This window comes from Pristiophorus japonicus, chromosome 14 (assembly GCF_044704955.1).
Source record: "Pristiophorus japonicus isolate sPriJap1 chromosome 14, sPriJap1.hap1, whole genome shotgun sequence".
NCBI classification, from domain to species: Eukaryota; Metazoa; Chordata; class Chondrichthyes; family Pristiophoridae; genus Pristiophorus; species Pristiophorus japonicus.
The window spans coordinates 166,414,298-166,434,082 of NC_091990.1; the positions used below are offsets into that span (position 1 = coordinate 166,414,298).

Genomic DNA, 19,785 nt, shown 5'->3' on the forward strand with positions numbered 1-19,785 from the left:
CCCCAAGAGCATTGCCAGTCGCTCCCTCATCCTATAATCTAGGGATATTTAAAACCCATTGCCTAACTACGACTTCCTGATTTACCTCATCTTCTCTCCTAATCTGGTGTCTTGCACAATGAACCTTGGCCCTTCACCTAGGTTTCTCAATAAGAGAAACAAGAGACTATCAAGTAAAGTATAATTCAATGGATCATCCTCCGCCATTTCCATCATCTCCAGTGTGATCCCACCACCAAACACATCCTCTCCCACCTCCCCTTTCAGTATTCCGAAGGGACCATTCCTTTTATGAGACCCTGATCCACTCCTCAATCATCCCCAGTATCCCCTCACCTTCCCACGGCACCTTCCCGTGCAAGCGCAGAGGATGCAACACCTGCCCTTTTACCCCCTCCCTTCCCACTATCCAGGGTCCCAAACACTCCTTCCAGGTGAAACAGCGATTTACTTGTACTTCTTGCAATTTAGTATACTGTATTCGCTGCTCACGATATGGTCTCCTCTACATTGGGGGGACCAAATACAGATTGGGTGACCGCTTTGTGGAACATAGAAACGTAGAAAATAGGTGCAGGAGTAGGCCATTCAGCACTTCGAGCCTGCACCGCCATTCAATAAGATCATGGCTGATCATTCCCTCAGTACCCCTTTCCTGCTTTCTCTCCATACCCCTTAATCCCCTTAGCCGAAAAGGCCATATCTAACTCACTCTTGAATATATCCAATGAACTGGCGTCAACAACTCTCTGCGGCAGGGAATTCCACAGGTTAACAACTCTGGGTGAAGAAGTTTCTCCTCATCTCAGTCCTAAATTGCCTACCCCTTATCCTAAGACTATGTCCCCTGGTTCTGGACTTCCCCAACATTGGGAGCATTCTTCCTGCATCTAACCTGTCCAGTCCCATCAGAATCTTATACGTTTCTATGAGATAAGTATATAAGAACATAAGAATTAGGAACAGGAGTAGGCCATCTAGCCCCTCGAGCCTGCTCCGCCATTCAACAAGATCATGGCTGATCTGGCCGTGGACTCAGCTCCACTTACCCGCCCGCTCCCCGTAACTCTTAATTCCCTTTTTGGTTAAAAATCTGTCTATCTGTGATTTGAATACATTCAATGAGCTAGCCTCAACTGCTTCCTTGGGCAGAGAATTCCACAGATTCACAACCCTCTGGGAGAAGAAATTCCTTCTCAACTCGGTTTTAAATTGGCTCCCCCGTATTTTGAGGCTGTGCCCCCTAGTTCTAGTCTCCCCGACCAGTGGAAACAACCTCTCTGCCTCTATCTTGTCTATCCCTTTCATTATTTTAAATGTTTCTTTAAGATCACCCCTCATCCTTCTGAACTCCAACGAGTAAAGACCCAGTCTACTCAATCTATCATCATAAGTAACCCCCTCATCTCCGGAATCAGCCGAGTGAATCGTCTCTGTACCCCCTCCAAGGCTAGTTTATCCTTCCTTAAGTAAGGTGACCAGAACTGCACGCAGTACTCCAGGTGCGGCCTCACCAATACCCTATACAGTTACAGCAGGACCTCCCTGCTTTTGTACTCCATCCCTCTCGCAATGAAGGCCAACATTCCATTCGCCTTCCTGATTACCTGCTGCACCTGCAAACTAACTTTTTGGGATTCATGCACAAGGACCCCCAGGTCCCTCTGCACCACAGCATGTTGTAATTTCTCTTCATTCAAATAATATTCCCTTTTACTGTTTTTTTTTCCAAGGTGGATGACCTCACATTTTCCGACATTGTACTCCATCTGCCAAACCTTAGCCCATTCGCTTAACCTATCTAAATCTCTTTGCAGCCTCTCTGTGTCCTCTACACAACCCGCTTTCCCACTAATCTTTGTGTCATCTGCAAATTTTGTTACACTACACTCTGTCCCCTCTTCCAGATCATCTATGTATATTGTAAACAGTTGTGGTCCCAGCACCGATCTCTGTGGCACACCACTAACCACCAATTTCCAACCCGAAAAGGACCCCTTTATCCCGACTCTCTGCTTTCTGTTAGCCAGCCAATTCTCTATCCATGCTAATACATTCCCTCTGACTCCGCGTACCTTTATCTTCTGCAGTAACCTTTTATGTGGCACCTTATCGAATGCCTTTTGGAAATCTAAATACACCACATCCATCGGTACACCTCTATCCACCATGCTCGTTATATCCTCAAAGAATTCCAGTAAATTAGTTAAACATGATTTCCCCTTCATGAATCCATCTTGCGTCTGCTTGATTGCACTATTCCTATCTAGATGTCCCGCTATTTCTTCCTTAATGATAGCTTCAAGCATTTTCCCCACTACAGATGTTAAACTAACCAGCCTATAGTTACCTGCCTTTTGTCTGCCCCCTTTTTTAAACAGAGGTGTTACATTAGTTGCTTTCCAATCCGATGGTACCTCCCCAGAGTCCAGAGAATTTTGGTAGATTATAACGAATGCATCTGCTATAACTTCCGGCATCTTTTTTAATACCCTGGGATGCATTTCATCAGGACCAGGGGACTTGTCTACCTTGAGTCCCATTAGCCTGTCCAGCACTACCCCCCCCTAGTGATAGTGATTATCTCAAGGTCCTCCCTTCCCACATTCCCGTGACCAGCAATTTTTGGCATGGTTTTTGTGTCTTCCACTGTGAAGACCGAAGCAAAATAATTGTTTAAGGTCTCAGCCATTTCCACATTTCCCATTATTAAACCCCCTTTCTCATCTTCTAAGGGACCAACATTTACTTTAGTCACTCTTTTCCGTTTTATATATCGGTAAAAGCTTTTACTATCTGTTTTTATGTTTTGAGCAAGTTTACTTTCGTAATCTATCTTTCCTTTCTTTATTGCTTTCTTAGTCATTCTTTGCTGTCGTTTAAAATTTTCCCAATCTTCTAGTTTCCCACTAACCTTGGCCACCTTATACGCATTGGTTTTTAATTTGATACTCTCCTTTATATCCTTGGTTATCCACGGCTGGTTATCCCTTCTCTTATCGCCCTTCTTTTTCACTGGAATATATTTTTGTTGAGCACTATGAAAGAGCTCCTTAAAAGTCCTCCACTGTTCCTCAATTGTGCCACCGTTTAGTCTGTGTTTCCAGTCTACTTTAGCCAACTCTGCCCTCATCCCACTGTAGTCCCCTTTGTTTAAGCATAGTACGCTCGTTTGAGACACTACTTCCTCACCCTCAATCTGTATTACAAATTCAACCATACTGCGATCACTCATTCCGAGAGGATCTTTTACTAGGAGATCGTTTATTATTCCTGTCTCATTACACAGGACCAGATCGAAGATAGCTTGCTCCCTTGTAGGTTCTGTAACATACTGTTCTAAGAAACAATCCCGTATACATTCTATGAATTCCTCCTCAAGGCTACCCCGTGCGATTTGATTTGACCAATCGATATGTTGGTTAAAATCCCCCATGATTACTGCCGTTCCTTTTTCACATGCCTCCATTATTCCCTTGATTATTGCCCGCCCCACCGTGAAGTTATTATTTGGGGGCCTATAAACTACGCCCACCAGTGACTTTTTCCCCTTACTATCTTTAATCTCCACCGACAATGATTCAATATTTTGTTCATTAGAGCCAATATCGTCTCTCACAACTGCCCTGATATCATCCTTTATTAACAGAGCTACCCCACCTCCTTTCCCTTCTTGTCTATCTTTCCAAATTGTCAGATACCCCTGTATGTTTAATTCCCAGTCTTGGCCCCCCTGTAACCACGTTTCTGTAATGGCCACCAAATCATACCCATATGTAATGATTTGTGCTGTCAACTCATTTACTTTATTTCGAATGCTGCGTGCGTTTAGGTAGAGTGTTTTAATACTAGTTTTTAAACCATGATTTTTAGTTTTGATCTCTCCTGCAGCCCTTTTATATTCATACATATTGTCCCTTCCTATCACCTTGTGGTTTACACTTACCCCAGTGCTACTCTGCTCTGTTGCCTTCTGCCTTTTGCATTCGTTCTTGGGGTCCTGTTCATCTGAGCTCTCACTAGCTCAGAGCCCTCTCCTAGGTTCCGAATACTCCTTGCATTGAGGCACCGAGCTTTCATGCTTGCCTTTTTATTACACTTTGACCCTTTAGAATTTTGCTGTACAGTGGCCCTTTTTGTTTTTTGCCTTGGGTTTCTCTGCCTTCCACTTTTATTCATCTCCTTTCTGTCTTTTGCTTTTGTCTCCATTTTGTTTCCCTCTGTCTCCCTGCATTGGTTCCCATCCCCCTGCCATATTAGTTTAACTCCTCCCCAACAGCACTAGCAAACACTCCCCCCTAGGACATTGGTTCCGGTCCTGCCCAGGTGCAGACCGTCCGGTTTGTACTGGTCCCACCTCCCCCAGAACCGTTTCCAATGCCCCAGGAATTTGAATCCCTCCCTGCTGCACCACTGCTCAAGCCACGTATTCATCTGAACTATCCTGCGATTCCTACTCTGACTAGCTCGTGGCACTGGTAGCAATCCCGAGATTACTACTTTTGAGGTCCTACGTTTTAATTTAGCTCTTAGCTCCTTAAATTCGTCTTGTAGGACCTCATCCCTTTTTTTACCTATATCGTTGGTACCAATGTGCACCACGACAACTGCCTGTTCACCCTCCCTTTTCAGAATGTCCTGCACCCGCTCCGAGACATCCTTGACCCTTGCACCAGGGAAGCAACATACCTTCCTGGAGTCTCGGTTGCGGCCGCAGAAACGCCTATCTATTCCCCTTACCATTGAATCCCCTATCACCATCGCTCTCCCACACTTTTTCCTGCCCTCCTGTGCAGCAGAGCCAGCCACGGTGCCATGAACTTGGCTGCTACTGTCCTCCCCTGATGAGTCATCCCCCTCAACAGTACTCAAAGCAGTGTATCTGTTTTGCAGGGGGATGACCGCAGGGGACCCCTGCACTACCTTCCTTGCACTGCTCTTCCATTCCCTATCTGGCTGTGGACCCTTCATCGGCGGTAAGACCAACTCGCTACACATGCTACTCACGTCATTCTCAGCATCGTGGATGCTGCAGAGTAAATCCACCCTTAGCTCCAATTCCGTAACGCAGACCGTCAGGAGCTGGAGGAGGATACACTTCCCGCACACTTCCCGCACACGGAAGTGTCCCTGACGACTTAACCCTTAGATACATTTAAATTGGCAACAACAATGCTAAAGTTTACTCACTGTTATAGAAGAGAAAACAGAAAAACTACTCACCAATCACCAGCCAATCACTTACCTCCTTGGCTGTGATGTCACCGTTCTGTTTCTTTCTACTTCTTTTTTGCCTTCTCTCTGTAGCTGCACAAGTTCGCCTCTCGCCGACCCCGGACTCACGCCTCTCCACGCACCTCCGACGCTGCTCCCGACTGCTGCCGCGTTGGGCCTTTTATAGGCCTCTCGCCGACCCCGGACTCACGCCTCTCCACGCACCTCCGACGCTGCTCCCGACTGCTGCCGCGTTGGGCCTTTTATAGGCTTCTCGCCAACCCCGGACTCACGCCTCTCCACGCACCTCCGATGCTGCTCCCGACTGCCGCCGCGTTGGGCCTTTTATAGGCCTCTCGCCGACCCCGGACTCACGCCTCTCCACACACCTCCGACGCTGCTCCCGACTGCCACCGCGTTGGGCCTTTTATAGGCCTCTCGCCGACCCCGGACTCACGCCTCTCCACGCACCTCCGACGCTGCTCCCGACTGCCGCCGCGTTGGGCCTTTTATAGGCCTCTCGCCGACCCCGGACTCACACCTCTCCACGCACCTCCGACGCTGAAGGATGAGATCCCCTCTCGTCCTTCTAAACTCCAGTGAATGAAGGCCCAGTTGATCCAGTCTCTCCTCATATGACAGTCCAGCCATCTCTGGAATTAGTCTGCTGAACCTTCGTTGCACTACCTCAATAGCAAGAACGTCCTTCCTCAGATTTGGAGACCAAAACTGAACACAATATTCCAGGTGAGGCCTCACTTAGGCCCTGTACAACTGCAGTAAGACCTCCCTGCTCCTATACTCAAATCCCCTAGCTATGAAGGCCAACATACCATTTGCCTTCTTCACCGCTTGCTGTACCTGCATGCCAACTTTCAATGACTGATGAACCATGACACCCAGGTCTCGTTGCACCTCCCCTTTTCCTAATCTGCCGCCATTCAGAAAATATTCTGCCTTCGTGTTTTTGCCCCCAAAATGGATAACCTCACATTTATCCACATTATACTGCATCTGCCATGCATTTGCCCACTCACCTAACCTGTCCAAGTCTCCCTGCAGCCTCTTAGCGTCCCTCTCACAGCTCACACCGCCACCCAGTTTAGTGTCATCTGCAAACTTGAAGATATTACACTCAATTGCTTCATCCAAATTGTTAATGTATATTGTAAAGAGCTGGGGTCCCAGCACTGAGTCCTGCGGCACTCCACTAGTCACTGCCTACCATTCTGAAAAGGACCCGTTTATCCTGACTCTCTGCTTCCTGTCTGCCAACCAGTTCTCTAACCACATCAGTACATTACTCCCAATACCATGCGCTTTGATTTTGCACACCAATCTCTTGTGCGGGACCTTGTCAAAAGCCTTTTGAAAGTCCAAATACACCACATGCACTGGTTCTCCCTTGTCCACTCTGCTAGTTACATCTTCAAAACATTCCAGAAGATTTGTCAAGCATGATTTCCCTTTCATAAATCCATGCTGACTTGGACCGATCCTGTCACTGCTTTCCAAATGCACTGCTATTTCATCCTTAATGATTGATTCCAACATTTTCCCCACTACTGATGTAAGGCTAACTGGTCTATAATTACCCATTTTCTCTCTCCCTTTTTTAAAAAGTGGTGTTACATTAGCTACCCTCCAGTCCATAGGAACTGATCCAGAGTCGATAGACTGTTGGAAAATGATCACCAATACATCCACTATTTCTCGGGCCACTTCCTTAAGTACTCTGGGATGCAGACTATCAGGCCCCGGGGATTTATCGGCCTTCAATCCCATCAATTTCCCTTACACAATTTCCCTAATAAGGATATCCTTCAGTTCTTCCTTCTCACTAGACCCACTGTCCCCTAGTACATTCGGAAGGTTATTTGTGTCTTCCTTCGTGAAGACAGAACCAAAATATTTGTTCAATTGGTCTGCCATTTCTTTGTTCCCCATTATAAATTCACCTGAATCCGACTGCAAGGGACCTACATTTGTCTTCACTAATCTTTTTCTCTTCACATATTTATAGAAACTTTTGCAGTCAGTTTTTATGTTCCCTGCAAGCTTCCTCTCGTACTCTATTATCCCCCTCTTAATTAAACCCTTAGTCCTCCTCTGTTGAATCCTAAATTTCTCCCAGTCCTCAAGTTTGCTGCTTTTTCTGGCCAATTTATATGCCTCTTCCTTGGCTTTAACACTATCCTTAATTTCCCTTGTTAGCCACGGTTGAGCCACCTTCCCCGTTTTATTTTTACTCCAGACAGGGATGTACAATTGCTGAAGTTCATCAATGTGATCTTTTAATGTTTGCCATTGTTTATCCACCGTCAACCCTTTAAATATCCTTTGCCAGTCTATTCTAGCCAATTCACGCCTCATACCGTCTTAAGTTCAGAAACCCTCGTTTCCGAATTAGCTGTGTCACTCTCCGTCTTCATAAAGAATTCTACCATATTATGGTCACTCTTCCCCAAGGGGCCTCGCACAACAAGATTGCTAATTAGTCCCTACTCATTACACATCACCCAGTCTAGGATGACCAGCTCTCTAGTTGTTTCCTCGACATATTGGTCAAGAAAACCATCCCTAATACACTCCAGGAAATCCTCCTCCACCGCATTGCTACCAGTTTGGTTAGCCCAATCAATGTGTAGATTAAAGCCGCCCATGATAACTGCTGTACCTTTATTGCACACATCCCTTATTTCTTGTTTGATGCTGTCCCCAACCTCACTACTACTGTTTGGTGGTCTGTACACAACTCCCACTAGTGTTTTCTGCCCTTTGGTATTCCGCAGCTCCACCCATACCGATTCCACATCATCCAGGCTAATGTCCCTCCTTACTATTGCATTAATTTCCTCTTTAACCAGCAACGCCACCCCGCCTCCTTTTCCTCTCTGCCTATCCTTCCTAAATGTTGAATACCTCTGGATGTTGAGTTCCCAGCCTTGGTCACCCTGGAGCCATGTCTCCGTGATGCCAATTACATCATATCCATTAACTGCTGTCTGCGCAGTTAATTTGTCCACCTTATTTCGAATACTCCTCGCATTGAGGCAAGAGCCTTCAGGCTTGTCTTTTTAACGCACTTTGCGCCTTTAGAATTTTGCTGTAATGTGGCCCTTTTTGTTTTTTGCCTTGGGGTTTCTCTGCCCTCCGCTTTTACTATTCTCCTTTCTATCTTTTGCTTCTGACTCCATTTTATTTCCCTCTGTCTCCCTGCATAGGTTCCCATCCCCCTGCCATATTAGTTTAACTCCTCCCAAACAGCACTAGCAAACACTCCCCCTCGGACATTGCTTCCGGTCCTGCCCAGGTGCAGACCGTCTGGTTTGTACTGGTCCCACCTCCCCCAGAACCGGTTCCAATGTCCCAGGAATTTGAATCCCTCCCTTTTGCACCACTCTTCAAGCCACGTATGCATCTGGGCTATCCAGCGATTCCTACTCTGACTAGCATGTGGCACTGGTAGCAATCCTGAGATTACTACTTTTGAGGTCCTACTTTTTAATTTAGCTCCTAGCTCCTTAAATTCGTCTCGTAGGACCTCATCCCGTTTTTTATCTATATCATTGATACCTATGTGCACCATGACAACTGGCTATTCACCCTCCCTTTTCAGAATGTCCTGCACCCGCTCCGAGACATCCTTGACCCTTGCACCAGGGAGGCAACATTCCATCCTGGAGTCTCAGTTGTGCCCACAGAAACACCTATCTATTCCCCTTACAATCGCATCCCCTATCACTATAGCACTCCCACTCTTTTTCCTGCCCTCCTGTGCAGCAGAGCCACCCACGGTGCCATGAACTTGGCTGCTGCTGCCCTCCCCTGATGAGTCATCCCCCTCAACAGTACCCAAAGCGGTGTATCTGTTTTACAGGGGGATGACCGCAGGGGACCCCTGCACTACCTTCCTTGCATTGCTCTTCCTGTTGCTCATCCATTTACTATCTGGCTGTGTACCCTTTACCTGCAGTGAGACCAACTCGCAACTCCATTCTGTTCGCAAGTGTGACTTGTGGTTGCCTGTCACTTTCATTCTCTGCTCCACTCCCACTCTGATCTCTCTGTCTTCGGCCTCTTACACTGTTCCAATAAAGAACAACACCTCATCTTTCAATTAGACACTTTACAGCCATCCGGACTCAACATCAAGTTCAACAATTTCAGACCATAACCTCTGCCATTATTTCACATGCAGCTGTTGATTCTGATATTCACCTTTACACCATGTCTAGACCCGTCTTTTGTTTCATTACTTATCCCAGTACCATTTTGCTTTGTACAATCATCCCTTTTGACTATTAATCTCTCCTGCCTTCCACCCTATTACAGAGCTTCCCTTTTGTTTTATCCTCCCCTCCCCCTTTCCCTGCCTCTCCATTTGCTTAAAACCTGTAATATCTCTTAACTTTTTCCAGTACTGATGTAAGGTCATCGACCTAAAACGTTAAGTCTATTTCTCCCTTCATAGGTATTGCCTGACCTGTTGAGTAGTTCCAGCATTTTCTGTTTTAAATCAGATTTCCAGCACCTGTAGTATTTTGCTTTTGTATTGATGACAAACCGGTCATAGGGGATCGACAGGTCAAACCGGTGATAGAGGATTGATAGGGGAATCTGGTGATAGGGGATCGACAAGGGAATACTGGGATAGGGGATCGACAGGTCAAACCGGTGATAGAGGATTGATAGGAGAATCTGGTGATAGGGGATCGACAGGGGAATACTGGGATCGGGGATCGACAGGTCAAACCGGTGATAGAGGATTGATAGGGGAATCTGGTGACAGGGGATCGACAGGTCAAACCGGTGATAGAGGATTGATAGGGGAATCTGGTGATAGGGGATCGACAAGGGAATACTGGGATAGGGGATCGACAGGTCAAACCGGTGATAGAGGATTGATAGGAGAATCTGGTGATAGGGGATCGACAGGGGAATACTGGGATCGGGGATCGACAGGTCAAACCGGTGATAGAGGATTGATAGGGGAATCTGGTGACAGGGGATCGACAGGTCAAACCGGTGATAGAGGATTGATAGGGGAATCTGGTGACAGGGGATCGACAGGTCAAACCGGTGATAGAGGATTGATAGGGGAATCTGGTGATAGGGGATCGACAAGGGAATACTGGGATAGGGGATCGACAGGTCAAACCGGTGATAGAGGATTGATAGGAGAATCTGGTGATAGGGGATCGACAGGGGAATACTGGGATCGGGGATCGACAGGTCAAACCGGTGATAGAGGATTGATAGGGGAATCTGGTGACAGGGGATCGACAGGTCAAACCGGTGATAGAGGATTGATAGGGGAATCTGGTGACAGGGGATCGACAGGTCAAACCGGTGATAGAGGATTGCTAGGGGAATCTGGTGATAGGGGATCGACAGGTCAAACCGGTTATAGGGGATCGACAGGTCAGACTGGTGACAGAGGATTGATAGGGGAATCTGGTGATAGGGGATCGACAGGTCAAACCGGTTATAGGGGATCAACAGGGGAATCTGGTGATAGGGGAATGACAGGTCAAACTGGTGATAGGGGATCGACAGGGGAATCTGGTGATAGGGGATCGACAGGTCTGACCGGTGATAGGGGATCGACAGGGGAATCTGGTGATAGGGGATCGACAGGGGAATCCGGTGATAGGGAATTGACAGGGGAATCTGGTGATAGGGGATCAACAGGGGAATCCGGTGATAGGGGATCTACAGGGGAATACTGGGATAGGGGATCGACAGGGGAATCTGGTGAAAGGGGATTGACAGGGAATCTGGTGATAGGGGATCGACAGGTCAAATCGGTGACAGGGGATCGACAGGGGAATACTGGGATAGGGGATCGACAGGGAAATCTGGTAATAGGGGATCGACAGAGGAATCTGGTGATAGTGGGTCGACAGGGGAATCTGGTGATAGGGGATCGACAGGTCAAATCGGTGATAGGGGATCGACAGGGGAATACTGGGATAGGGGATCGACGGGAATCTGGTGATAGGGGATCGACAGGGGAATCTGGTGATAGGAGATCGACAGGGGAATCTGGTGAGAGGGGATCGACAGGGGAATCTGGTGATAGGGGATCGACAGGTCAGACTGGTGATAGGGGATCGCCAGGGGAATCTGGTGTTAGGGGATCGACAGGTCAACCCAGTGATAGGGGATCGACAGGGGAATCTGGTGATCGGGGATCGACAGGCCAGACCGGTGATAGGGGATCGACAGGGGAATCTGATGTTAGGGGATTGACAGGTCAAACCGGTGATAGGGGATTGACAGGGGAATCTGGTGACGGGATCGACAGGGGAATCTGGTGATAGGGGATTGACAGGGGAATCTGGTGATTGGGGATCAACGAGAATCTGGTGATAGGGGATCGACAGGGGAATCTGGTGATAGGGGATCGGCAGGTAAAACCGGTGATAGGGGTCGACAGGGGAATCTGGTGATAGGGGATCGACAGGCCAGACCGGTGATAGGGGATCGACAGGTCAGACCGGTGATAGGGGATCGACAGGTCAGACCGGTGATAGGGGATTAACAGGGGAATCTGGTGATAGGGGATCGACAGGTCAGACCGGTGATAGGGGATCGACAGGGGAATACTGGGATAGGGGATCGACGGGAATCTGGTGATAGGGGATCGACAGGGGAATCTGGTGATAGGGGATCGACAGGGGAATCTGGTGAGAGGGGATCGACAGGGCAATCTGGTGATAGGGGATCAACAGGTCAGACCGGTGATAGGGGATCGCCAGGGGAATCTGGTGTTAGGGGATCGACAGGTCAACCCAGTGATAGGGGATCGACAGGGGAATCTGGTGATCGGGGATCGACAGGCCAGACCGGTGATAGGGGATCGACAGGGGAATCTGATGTTAGGGGATTGACAGGTCAAACCGGTGATAGGGGATTGACAGGGGAATCTGGTGACGGGATCGACAGGGGAATCTGGTGATAGGGGATTGACAGGGGAATCTGGTGATAGGGGATCAACGAGAATCTGGTGATAGGGGATCGACAGGGGAATCTGGTGATAGGGGATCGGCAGGTAAAACCGGTGATAGGGGTCGACAGGGGAATCTGGTGATAGGGGATCGACAGGCCAGACCGGTGATAGGGGATCGACAGGTCAGACCGGTGATAGGGGATCGACAGGGGAATCTGGTGATAGGGGATCGACAGGCCAGACCGGTGATAGGGGATCGACAGGTCAGACCGGTGATAGGGGATCGACAGGGGAATCTGGTGATAGGGGATCGACAGGCCAGACCGGTGATAGGGGATCGACAGGTCAGACCGGTGATAGGGGATTGACAGGGGAATCTGGTGATAGGGGATCGACAGGGGAATCTGGTGATAGGGGATCGACAGGCCAGACCGGTGATAGGGGATCGACAGGTCAGACCGGTGATAGGGGATTGACAGGGGAATCTGGTGATAGGGGATCGACAGGTCAGACCGGTGATATGGGATCGACAGGGGAATCTGGTGATAGGGGATCGACAGGGGAATATTGGGATAGGGGATTGACGGGAAACCGGTGATAGGGGATCGATAGGGGAATCTGGTGATAGGGAATTGACAGGGGAATTTGGTGATAGGGGATCGGCAGGGGATCAGCCTCTCTTTTCTTTTACACCGCCCGATTTTTCTTTTGATTGCAGCCAATGGAAATGAATATCAGGCGGTGTGTAGAACGGGTGGGCCATCTGCTACCGGCAATTTGCCACCCGTCGATAAAAGTGAAAATTCACCCCATTGTCTCCAAGGATTTCAAAACTATGGAACTCCTTATCTCCTTCAATTTTTCCTTTTCCATACAATCAGCTTGCTTTTAAAACCCAAGCTTGACATCATCTCATCATTGTTTTTTGATTCACCTCATTTTCCATCCTTTCCTTTTCAACCTTCGTGATACCCCTCCGCTATGCACCTTCACTCGGGTCACTCAACTAAAATATGTACAGCTCCAATCCTTTTGTTTGTTTTTCTGGAAGGTGGAGTTATTTGATGAGGTAGCAGCAGTTTGTTCACTTCCTGATTTCATCCCCCTCTTTTAACACCCACCTTTTTGTGTGTCTGATGACCCAGTGCTTCCGACATGTACACTCCGACCACCGAGCTGGTCCGTCTTGTACGTTTCTACGCTACTCCATGGGAACAGAAGAAAGAAATGTTGGAGCTGTTGTATGCGAATCATGAGAGGTATGGATGCCTGTTTTTCACAGAATGGAAAAATGTGACTGGGTGATACCTCCCTCAGTGGTCTGGTGGGTATAGAAACATAGAAAGTAGGTGCAGGAATAGGCCATTCGGCCCTTCGAGCCTGCACCACCATTCAATATGATCATGGCTGATCATGCAATTTCAGTACCCCATTCCTGCTTTCTCTCCATACCCTTTGATTCCCTTTAGCCGTAAGAGCCACATCTAACTTCCTTTTGAATATATCTAACGAACTGGCCTCAACAACTTTCTGTGGTAGAGAATTCCGCAGGTTCACAATTCTCTGAGTGAAGAAGTTTGGCACTATACAAGACAGACCAGAAGTCTTAGATCTGAAAGACAGCCAATACAGAACTGTAACAAGCCGCCTGTATATAGTACAGATGGTCCGTAACTCTGAACCACAGCACTGTGTTTTAAAGATGGCTCAGAGGCAAAGTTACAGGCCTGGAAATGCCAGCTTAAATGTGGCAGAGCAGGACCCTCATCTGTCCTAAATTGTATGGATGGGGCCATTGCCCACCCTAATCCACCAGCCGAATATCTGAGTTCCACCATGCCACTCTACAGATGACAATCCTCTTTTTCACGTCTGCCCCCAGTGGTGCAAGTGGTTGCTACATGGTACTTTTATTAAAATCTTTGTGTTACATTTACAGGAAAAAGCATCAGCTGGGTGTGGCCGTGAGGCGACTGCAGCTACTTGATGGTCATGTAAGTTTCCCCCGTTAAATTTTGTCGGAGTGGGAGGGCGAGTATACCAGACAATGCCAGTTAGTCAATCAAGGCAGCGTGTATCTGCGCCATACAAAGCGGAAAGGCCCAGCTTCATTCTTTGTTCTGTGCTGAGATCGGTGATCTCAGCTGAGTGACTGTATGGTTCCGAAGATTGGCTTTAGTATCCCTGGTATTTGGATAACAAGAAAGGCTGCCATGGGAGAAGAAAATGTTACACGAGTACAGTAGGGTGCACTATTCAGGGTTGCCTTTTACAAGTTTGTACCTGCGTCTTCTTGACCATGATGAGAATCATGGCTAAATAGTGCACCAGGTTAACCTTCTGTTATGCTTTCCGTCTTTATAAATGATCTTACCATAAATTATTTTGGCTCACATATTAGACCACTATCTCGGCAAGTCTCAAAATTTCCATCCATGTCCCGGAATCTATGCAAGCTATGTTATCATGACCAAGAAATTAACACCAAGCCCTGTAATATTAGCTACACAAGGTCTCACTTCAAAAGCAGTACAACATCAAACGAGACCTCATTTTTAGTTTATTCTTCCTGAAGCTGCCATTTACTCGGTTATTTTCATATAGATAATCCTCAAGTTTATTCCTAATGATCAATCCCATTATTTTAGTGATATAAGACTAATGGTTCTGTAATTACCTGAGTTTCTTTTCTTGAGTTTTTTGAAAATTGGACCACATTGGCTTTTTTCCAACCCCTCTGTTTTCATGGATTCTTCATAATAATTGTCAGCACTTTGTGTATATTTTCTCCCTAATTTCATTTGGTATCGTCCGGTATATATTTCAAGTCCCATGGGAATTATTGTAGGAGATAACCTCCATGCAACTGAGCTAAATGTCATGGGGGCCCAAATTTCTCAGGAGTTGTGTCAATCCCCCGCTATTTCGGAGTTTCAGACTTGCCTTGTAAAGGGTGAACCTCTGCCCACTCCTTATGAGGCCATATTGTTGGAGGGGTAGAGGTAGGGATGGGGACTCCCTTGTCAGAGGTCCCACTCCAGTAGCTCAGTCGGGATGCGTCACATCTCTGGAGGTCAATATGTCCAAGTGAAGTGAGGCATACCAGCCTCCAGATGGATGGGTGTGAGCCAGACTGATTCCCGGGATGGCAAGACTGACATATGAAGAAAAACTGGATCGACTAGGCTTATATTCACTGGAATTTAGAAGAATGAGAAGGGATCTCAAAGAAACATATAAAATTCTGATGGGATTGGGCAGGTTAGATGCAGGAAGAATGTTCCCAATGTTGGGGAAGTCCAGAACCAGGGGTCATAGTCTAAGGATAAGGGGTAAGCCATTTAGGACCGCGATGAGGAGAAACTTCTTTACTCAGAGAATTGTGAACCTGTGGAATTCTCTACCACAGAAAATTGTTGAGGCCAGTTCGTTAGATATATTCAAAAGGGAGTTAGATGTGACCCTTACGGCTAAATGGATCAAGGGGTGTGGAGAGAAAACAGGAATGGGGTACTGAGGGAATGACCAGCCATGATCTTATTGAATGGTGGTGCAGGCTCGAAGGGCGAATGGCCTACTCCTGCACCTATTTTCTGTGTTTCTATGAGCCAGCCCACTGGAACCTGAAGCCCCAAAGGAAATTTAGATACCTAAAAAAAAAAAGATTTGCCAGTTTGGCCTACAGTTTGGGCTAAATTCAGGATCTGAGGTGAAAGATTCCTGTTGGAAATCATGGAACAGTCTAGTTCCTTCATCAGAGATGGAAGGAGACCTTCATGCCTTCTTTAAGGCTGCATTTGAGTCAAGGACTCGGAGATGAAAGAACGATAATTTAACAAGGCCATCGTCAGTCAGATACTGACACTGTCAGCAGCAGCGGACTGGCCGTATGGAAAATCGTGAATCCTGAGTCCCCCCGTCCCCCAAATGGTTCAATCACCTTTTATTATTGGTGCACTCATTTTCCATGAGAATGTAAAGAATCCCACGTCCTATTGCCCTGACGCAGTGATTATTATTCTGTTCCTCAATTCCTTTTTCGGTAATCTCTTACAATCTCTTACAATATACTCTGTTTGTTTTAGGCCAGATGGGTTGCTCGGGAACGGCAAATCTTGAACTGGGAGAAGTTGTTTCGAAAGCTGATGGTATGTAATTATGTAGTACTGTACTGTGGAGTCCAGGCAGGCAATGCAAAGCCTGAGCATAATCCAGGTCCAGGGGTGAAATGTAGCTGTTCCATTCATCCATCCTGACTGGAAGCAATTCTACTCCCTGGCAGTGTCAGTAATCCAGAATCTGAGCCAGTTAGGTTCACAGTACTCCAAAGTGCTGGTGATGAAACTAAAACACATGAACTGTACAACGAATAAACATCTGGCGACATTATGTAATGTACTCGCGCAGGTTGGGGCCGCCGTACCTCTGCTCCTTTTATGACCTCGACCTGCCGCTGGTGGCCATGGGAGGAGCGGCGAGCGGCGGCCCGGGAGCAGCATGGAGGCATGCCACTCCAGGGGGCAGCGCGAGCTGGTGCAGAAGGGCGACAGCAGCGAAGAGTGATGTCATCAAGGTCCAGGTCGGTGATTGGAGCGTGGGCAGGTACAGCAGGAGCGGCGAGAGACTGTGGTGGGATGTGATCGGGGCCCAGGGGCAGCACAGGCCAGCCCACACTGCGATATGTGTGCGCACTAGGTCCGTGCTGCAGGTCTCCGGTCGTCTTGGATAACCCTTGCCGCTGGACCAAGACCTCGCTCTGTCAAGCCCGTGTGGTGGCTGGTGTGCAACGGTCACCCCACGTTAAAAATATCCACGCACAGGCATCTTCCACCCTTCAGGATGTAGTTTGGGATCTGGAATATTAGGTCCTTCATTGAAACACTTGTGAACTCATCTTTTTTTGGCGTGGAAGCAAGTCATCCTCGATACGAGGGACCGCCTATGATGATGATGTACTGTAATAGACTGAACAAGCCTTTCCTTTTGATCCTGTGGCAATTTATCTCCTCTCTGTGTACAGACTGCGAAGACCCATGGGAGACGGTGGAAGTTTCGGGTCGAATATCTGAAGAGGAAAGGTACACTGAGGTAAGTAGAAACAATCTCACCACCACACTCAATCATTACTGGTTATAGTGCAATCATGGCTGGGATTTAAAGATGTTTTTTTGTTCCTGTTACAGCCTAGAATCACAGCGGTTTACAGGGAGTCCAGTTCTGTCTGAGACGAGGGATGGACAGCTTGACTCTGAACTGCATGATGTATCTAGGGGGGCAGTAAGTGGGATTATTTATTAAAATACTGATAAAACTGAACTAATTATCATCTGCTTTTCATGAGACTATGTTTATATTACTACCACCTAATGGGAGGTTGCAACACACTGAGAACTTGGTGAAGTACACCTCAAAATGAAATTAAGAAAAATTTAATAAAAAAGGAAAATTCTATGCAACTAAGCCCCACAAACAGGACAGTCCCAGTGCTGTTAGTTGATTTCAGACAAGGTGGTAGTAAGTGTTGTGTATGGAGAAAGAGTCAGACTGAACACTGTGAGCTCAAAGTAAAGTGTGACCGTAGTCTTTTATTGCAGGTCTCCAGAGTGCCTCTCCAACCTGTGAAACCTCTTTAAATACCTGTGCTCCCAAGGGATTATGGGATCCCTTGGGACTCCAGGGGATGAGCCCTCTGGTGGCTGTACAGAGTAAATACAAGTCCACATATGTAACAGTAAGCGTGCCACAATTAGTCTTAGTGCCCTCGGACTAGGGAAGAGGAAATTACTCAGGGTTCCTGATCCTAACTACTTTTCAGTGACCGCTGCAATGGGCAATAGGATGGGGCTAGCTGTGATACCCCCATGGTTGAATAACCAGCTGACGCCCATTGTCTAAGTTCAGACATGAAGAATGACCACTTGGTATTATGGTGATACCCAACATGATACCCCAATTGTGTCATGGGGTATACCAGTTAGTCACTGAGCCTGGGTGTCTCTGAAAATTCTGATGCTGTTCACAGCAGGATCTGTCAGGAACAAGAGTGATGAGGATTTTGCATTTTGAGCCTTCAGGCCCGTCCTTCCCATTGTTTTAGATGGTGTTCAGAGGGACCTGGGTGTCCTTGTGCACAAATCACTGAAATTTAACATGCAGGTACAGCAAGCAATTCAGAAAGCAAATGGTATGTTGGCCTTTAGTACAAGAGGATATGAGTATAACTGTAAAGATGTCTTACTGCAATTATATCGGGCCCTGGTGAGACCACACCTGGAGTATTGTGCACAGTTTTAGTCTCCTTACCTAAGGAAGGATATACTTGCCACAGAGGGAGTGCAAAGAAGGTTCATCAGACTGATTCCTGGGATGGGGGATTGTCCTATGAGGAGAGATTGAGTAGACTAGGCCTATATTCTCTAGAGTTTAGAAGAATGAGAGGTGATCTCATTGAAACATACAGAATTCTTACAGGGCTTGACTGGGTATATGCAGGGAGGATGTTTACCCCCGGGCTGGGGAGTCTAGAACCAGGGGTCACAATCTCAGAATAAGTGATCAACCATTTAGGACTGAGATGAGGAGAAATTTCTTCACTCAGAGGGTGGTGAATCTTTAGAATTCTCTACCCCAGAGGGCTGTGGAGGCTGTCATTGAGTATATTCAAGTCAGAGATCGATAGATTTTTGGATATTAAGGTAATCGAGGGATATGGGAATAGTGCAGGAAAGTGGAGCTGAGGTAGAAGATCAGCCATGATATTAAATGGCGGAGCAGGCTCGAGGGGCCAAATGGTCGACTCCTGCTCCTATTTCTTATGTTCTTATGTTGAGGGTTCTGGATTTTGTCCCAAAGAGTTCTTCTCACTCAAGCCTTCAGGATATTATCCCTTCAAATTTCTCCTCTCCCTTCCTTATGTTCAGTTACATCTCTAAATGCTTTGGTTTCAACCTTTTCTGTTAGGTGACAGGTGCTCTTCCCAGATTCTTGTGGGTGGGATGTTGGAGGGAGAAAGGAAGAGGTGCGAAGGGAGGGCTGGTTAGGCTTACGATCTCTCAGACTGGGCTTGAGCTTGGGCCTGGGCCGAACGTCCCATTTGCCCAGGACCTTGTTGGGATATTTGGATTTGAACTAATGGAGATTGCCCTCTCTGTACACCCAGTTTTTCAGAAGATGTTGAGGCTGACGTGTGTCTGCTGTAAAGCTTATTCATCAGGCAATGATTACTGTTCAGGTAGCTTTTACACTGCTCTGTTCAACCTACTTATATTCCTTGCACTGTTTCCTTTTTATACCTTTTGCTATGTTCATAAAAAGGATGGTTCCTATGAAAACTGTATGTGGAAGGCTCTCGATGGAAAAGTGGGTAGATTCAGTGTCCATTGAGCTACTGAACTACACAGACAAGGATGAAACCTGGCTCAATTCCTGGTCTGCCTTGAGTTATCCAATCTCAACCTGGACAGCAATAGAGGCATTATAATTGGCTTGAGTTACGTAGGAGTTAATTAGTCAAGATTATAAGTCCTGATCACTATCAGTTTCCATATTCTGTGTTTGTTGGATGAGGACAGTATCAGGCTTGGCTGGGACATTCCCTTCACAGTTAAATAACCTGC

General features: G+C 47.1%; 2 protein-coding genes across 8 annotated transcripts in view; both read left to right on the forward strand.

The window, feature by feature from the left end:
- LOC139280212 (uncharacterized) overlaps positions 1 to 19,785 on the forward strand; it is a 122,494-nt gene that overhangs the window by 8,360 nt on the left and 94,349 nt on the right. For all 7 annotated transcript variants that reach the window (XM_070899810.1, XM_070899811.1, XM_070899814.1 and 4 more), the window contains exons 5-9: positions 13,315 to 13,428; positions 14,109 to 14,163; positions 16,255 to 16,317; positions 17,190 to 17,257; positions 17,353 to 17,446. In XM_070899810.1, coding sequence (XP_070755911.1) covers positions 13,315 to 13,428; positions 14,109 to 14,163; positions 16,255 to 16,317; positions 17,190 to 17,257; positions 17,353 to 17,446 — 394 coding nt within the window. The remainder of the gene's footprint in view (positions 1 to 13,314; positions 13,429 to 14,108; positions 14,164 to 16,254; positions 16,318 to 17,189; positions 17,258 to 17,352; positions 17,447 to 19,785) is intronic.
- Positions 119 to 13,234, forward strand: LOC139280289 (otolin-1-like). The gene is made up of 5 exons (XM_070899963.1): positions 119 to 173; positions 9,802 to 9,963; positions 12,114 to 12,149; positions 12,541 to 12,684; positions 13,221 to 13,234. The coding sequence occupies exons 1-5, from the start codon at positions 119 to 121 to the stop codon at positions 13,232 to 13,234; spliced, it is 411 nt and encodes a 136-aa protein (XP_070756064.1).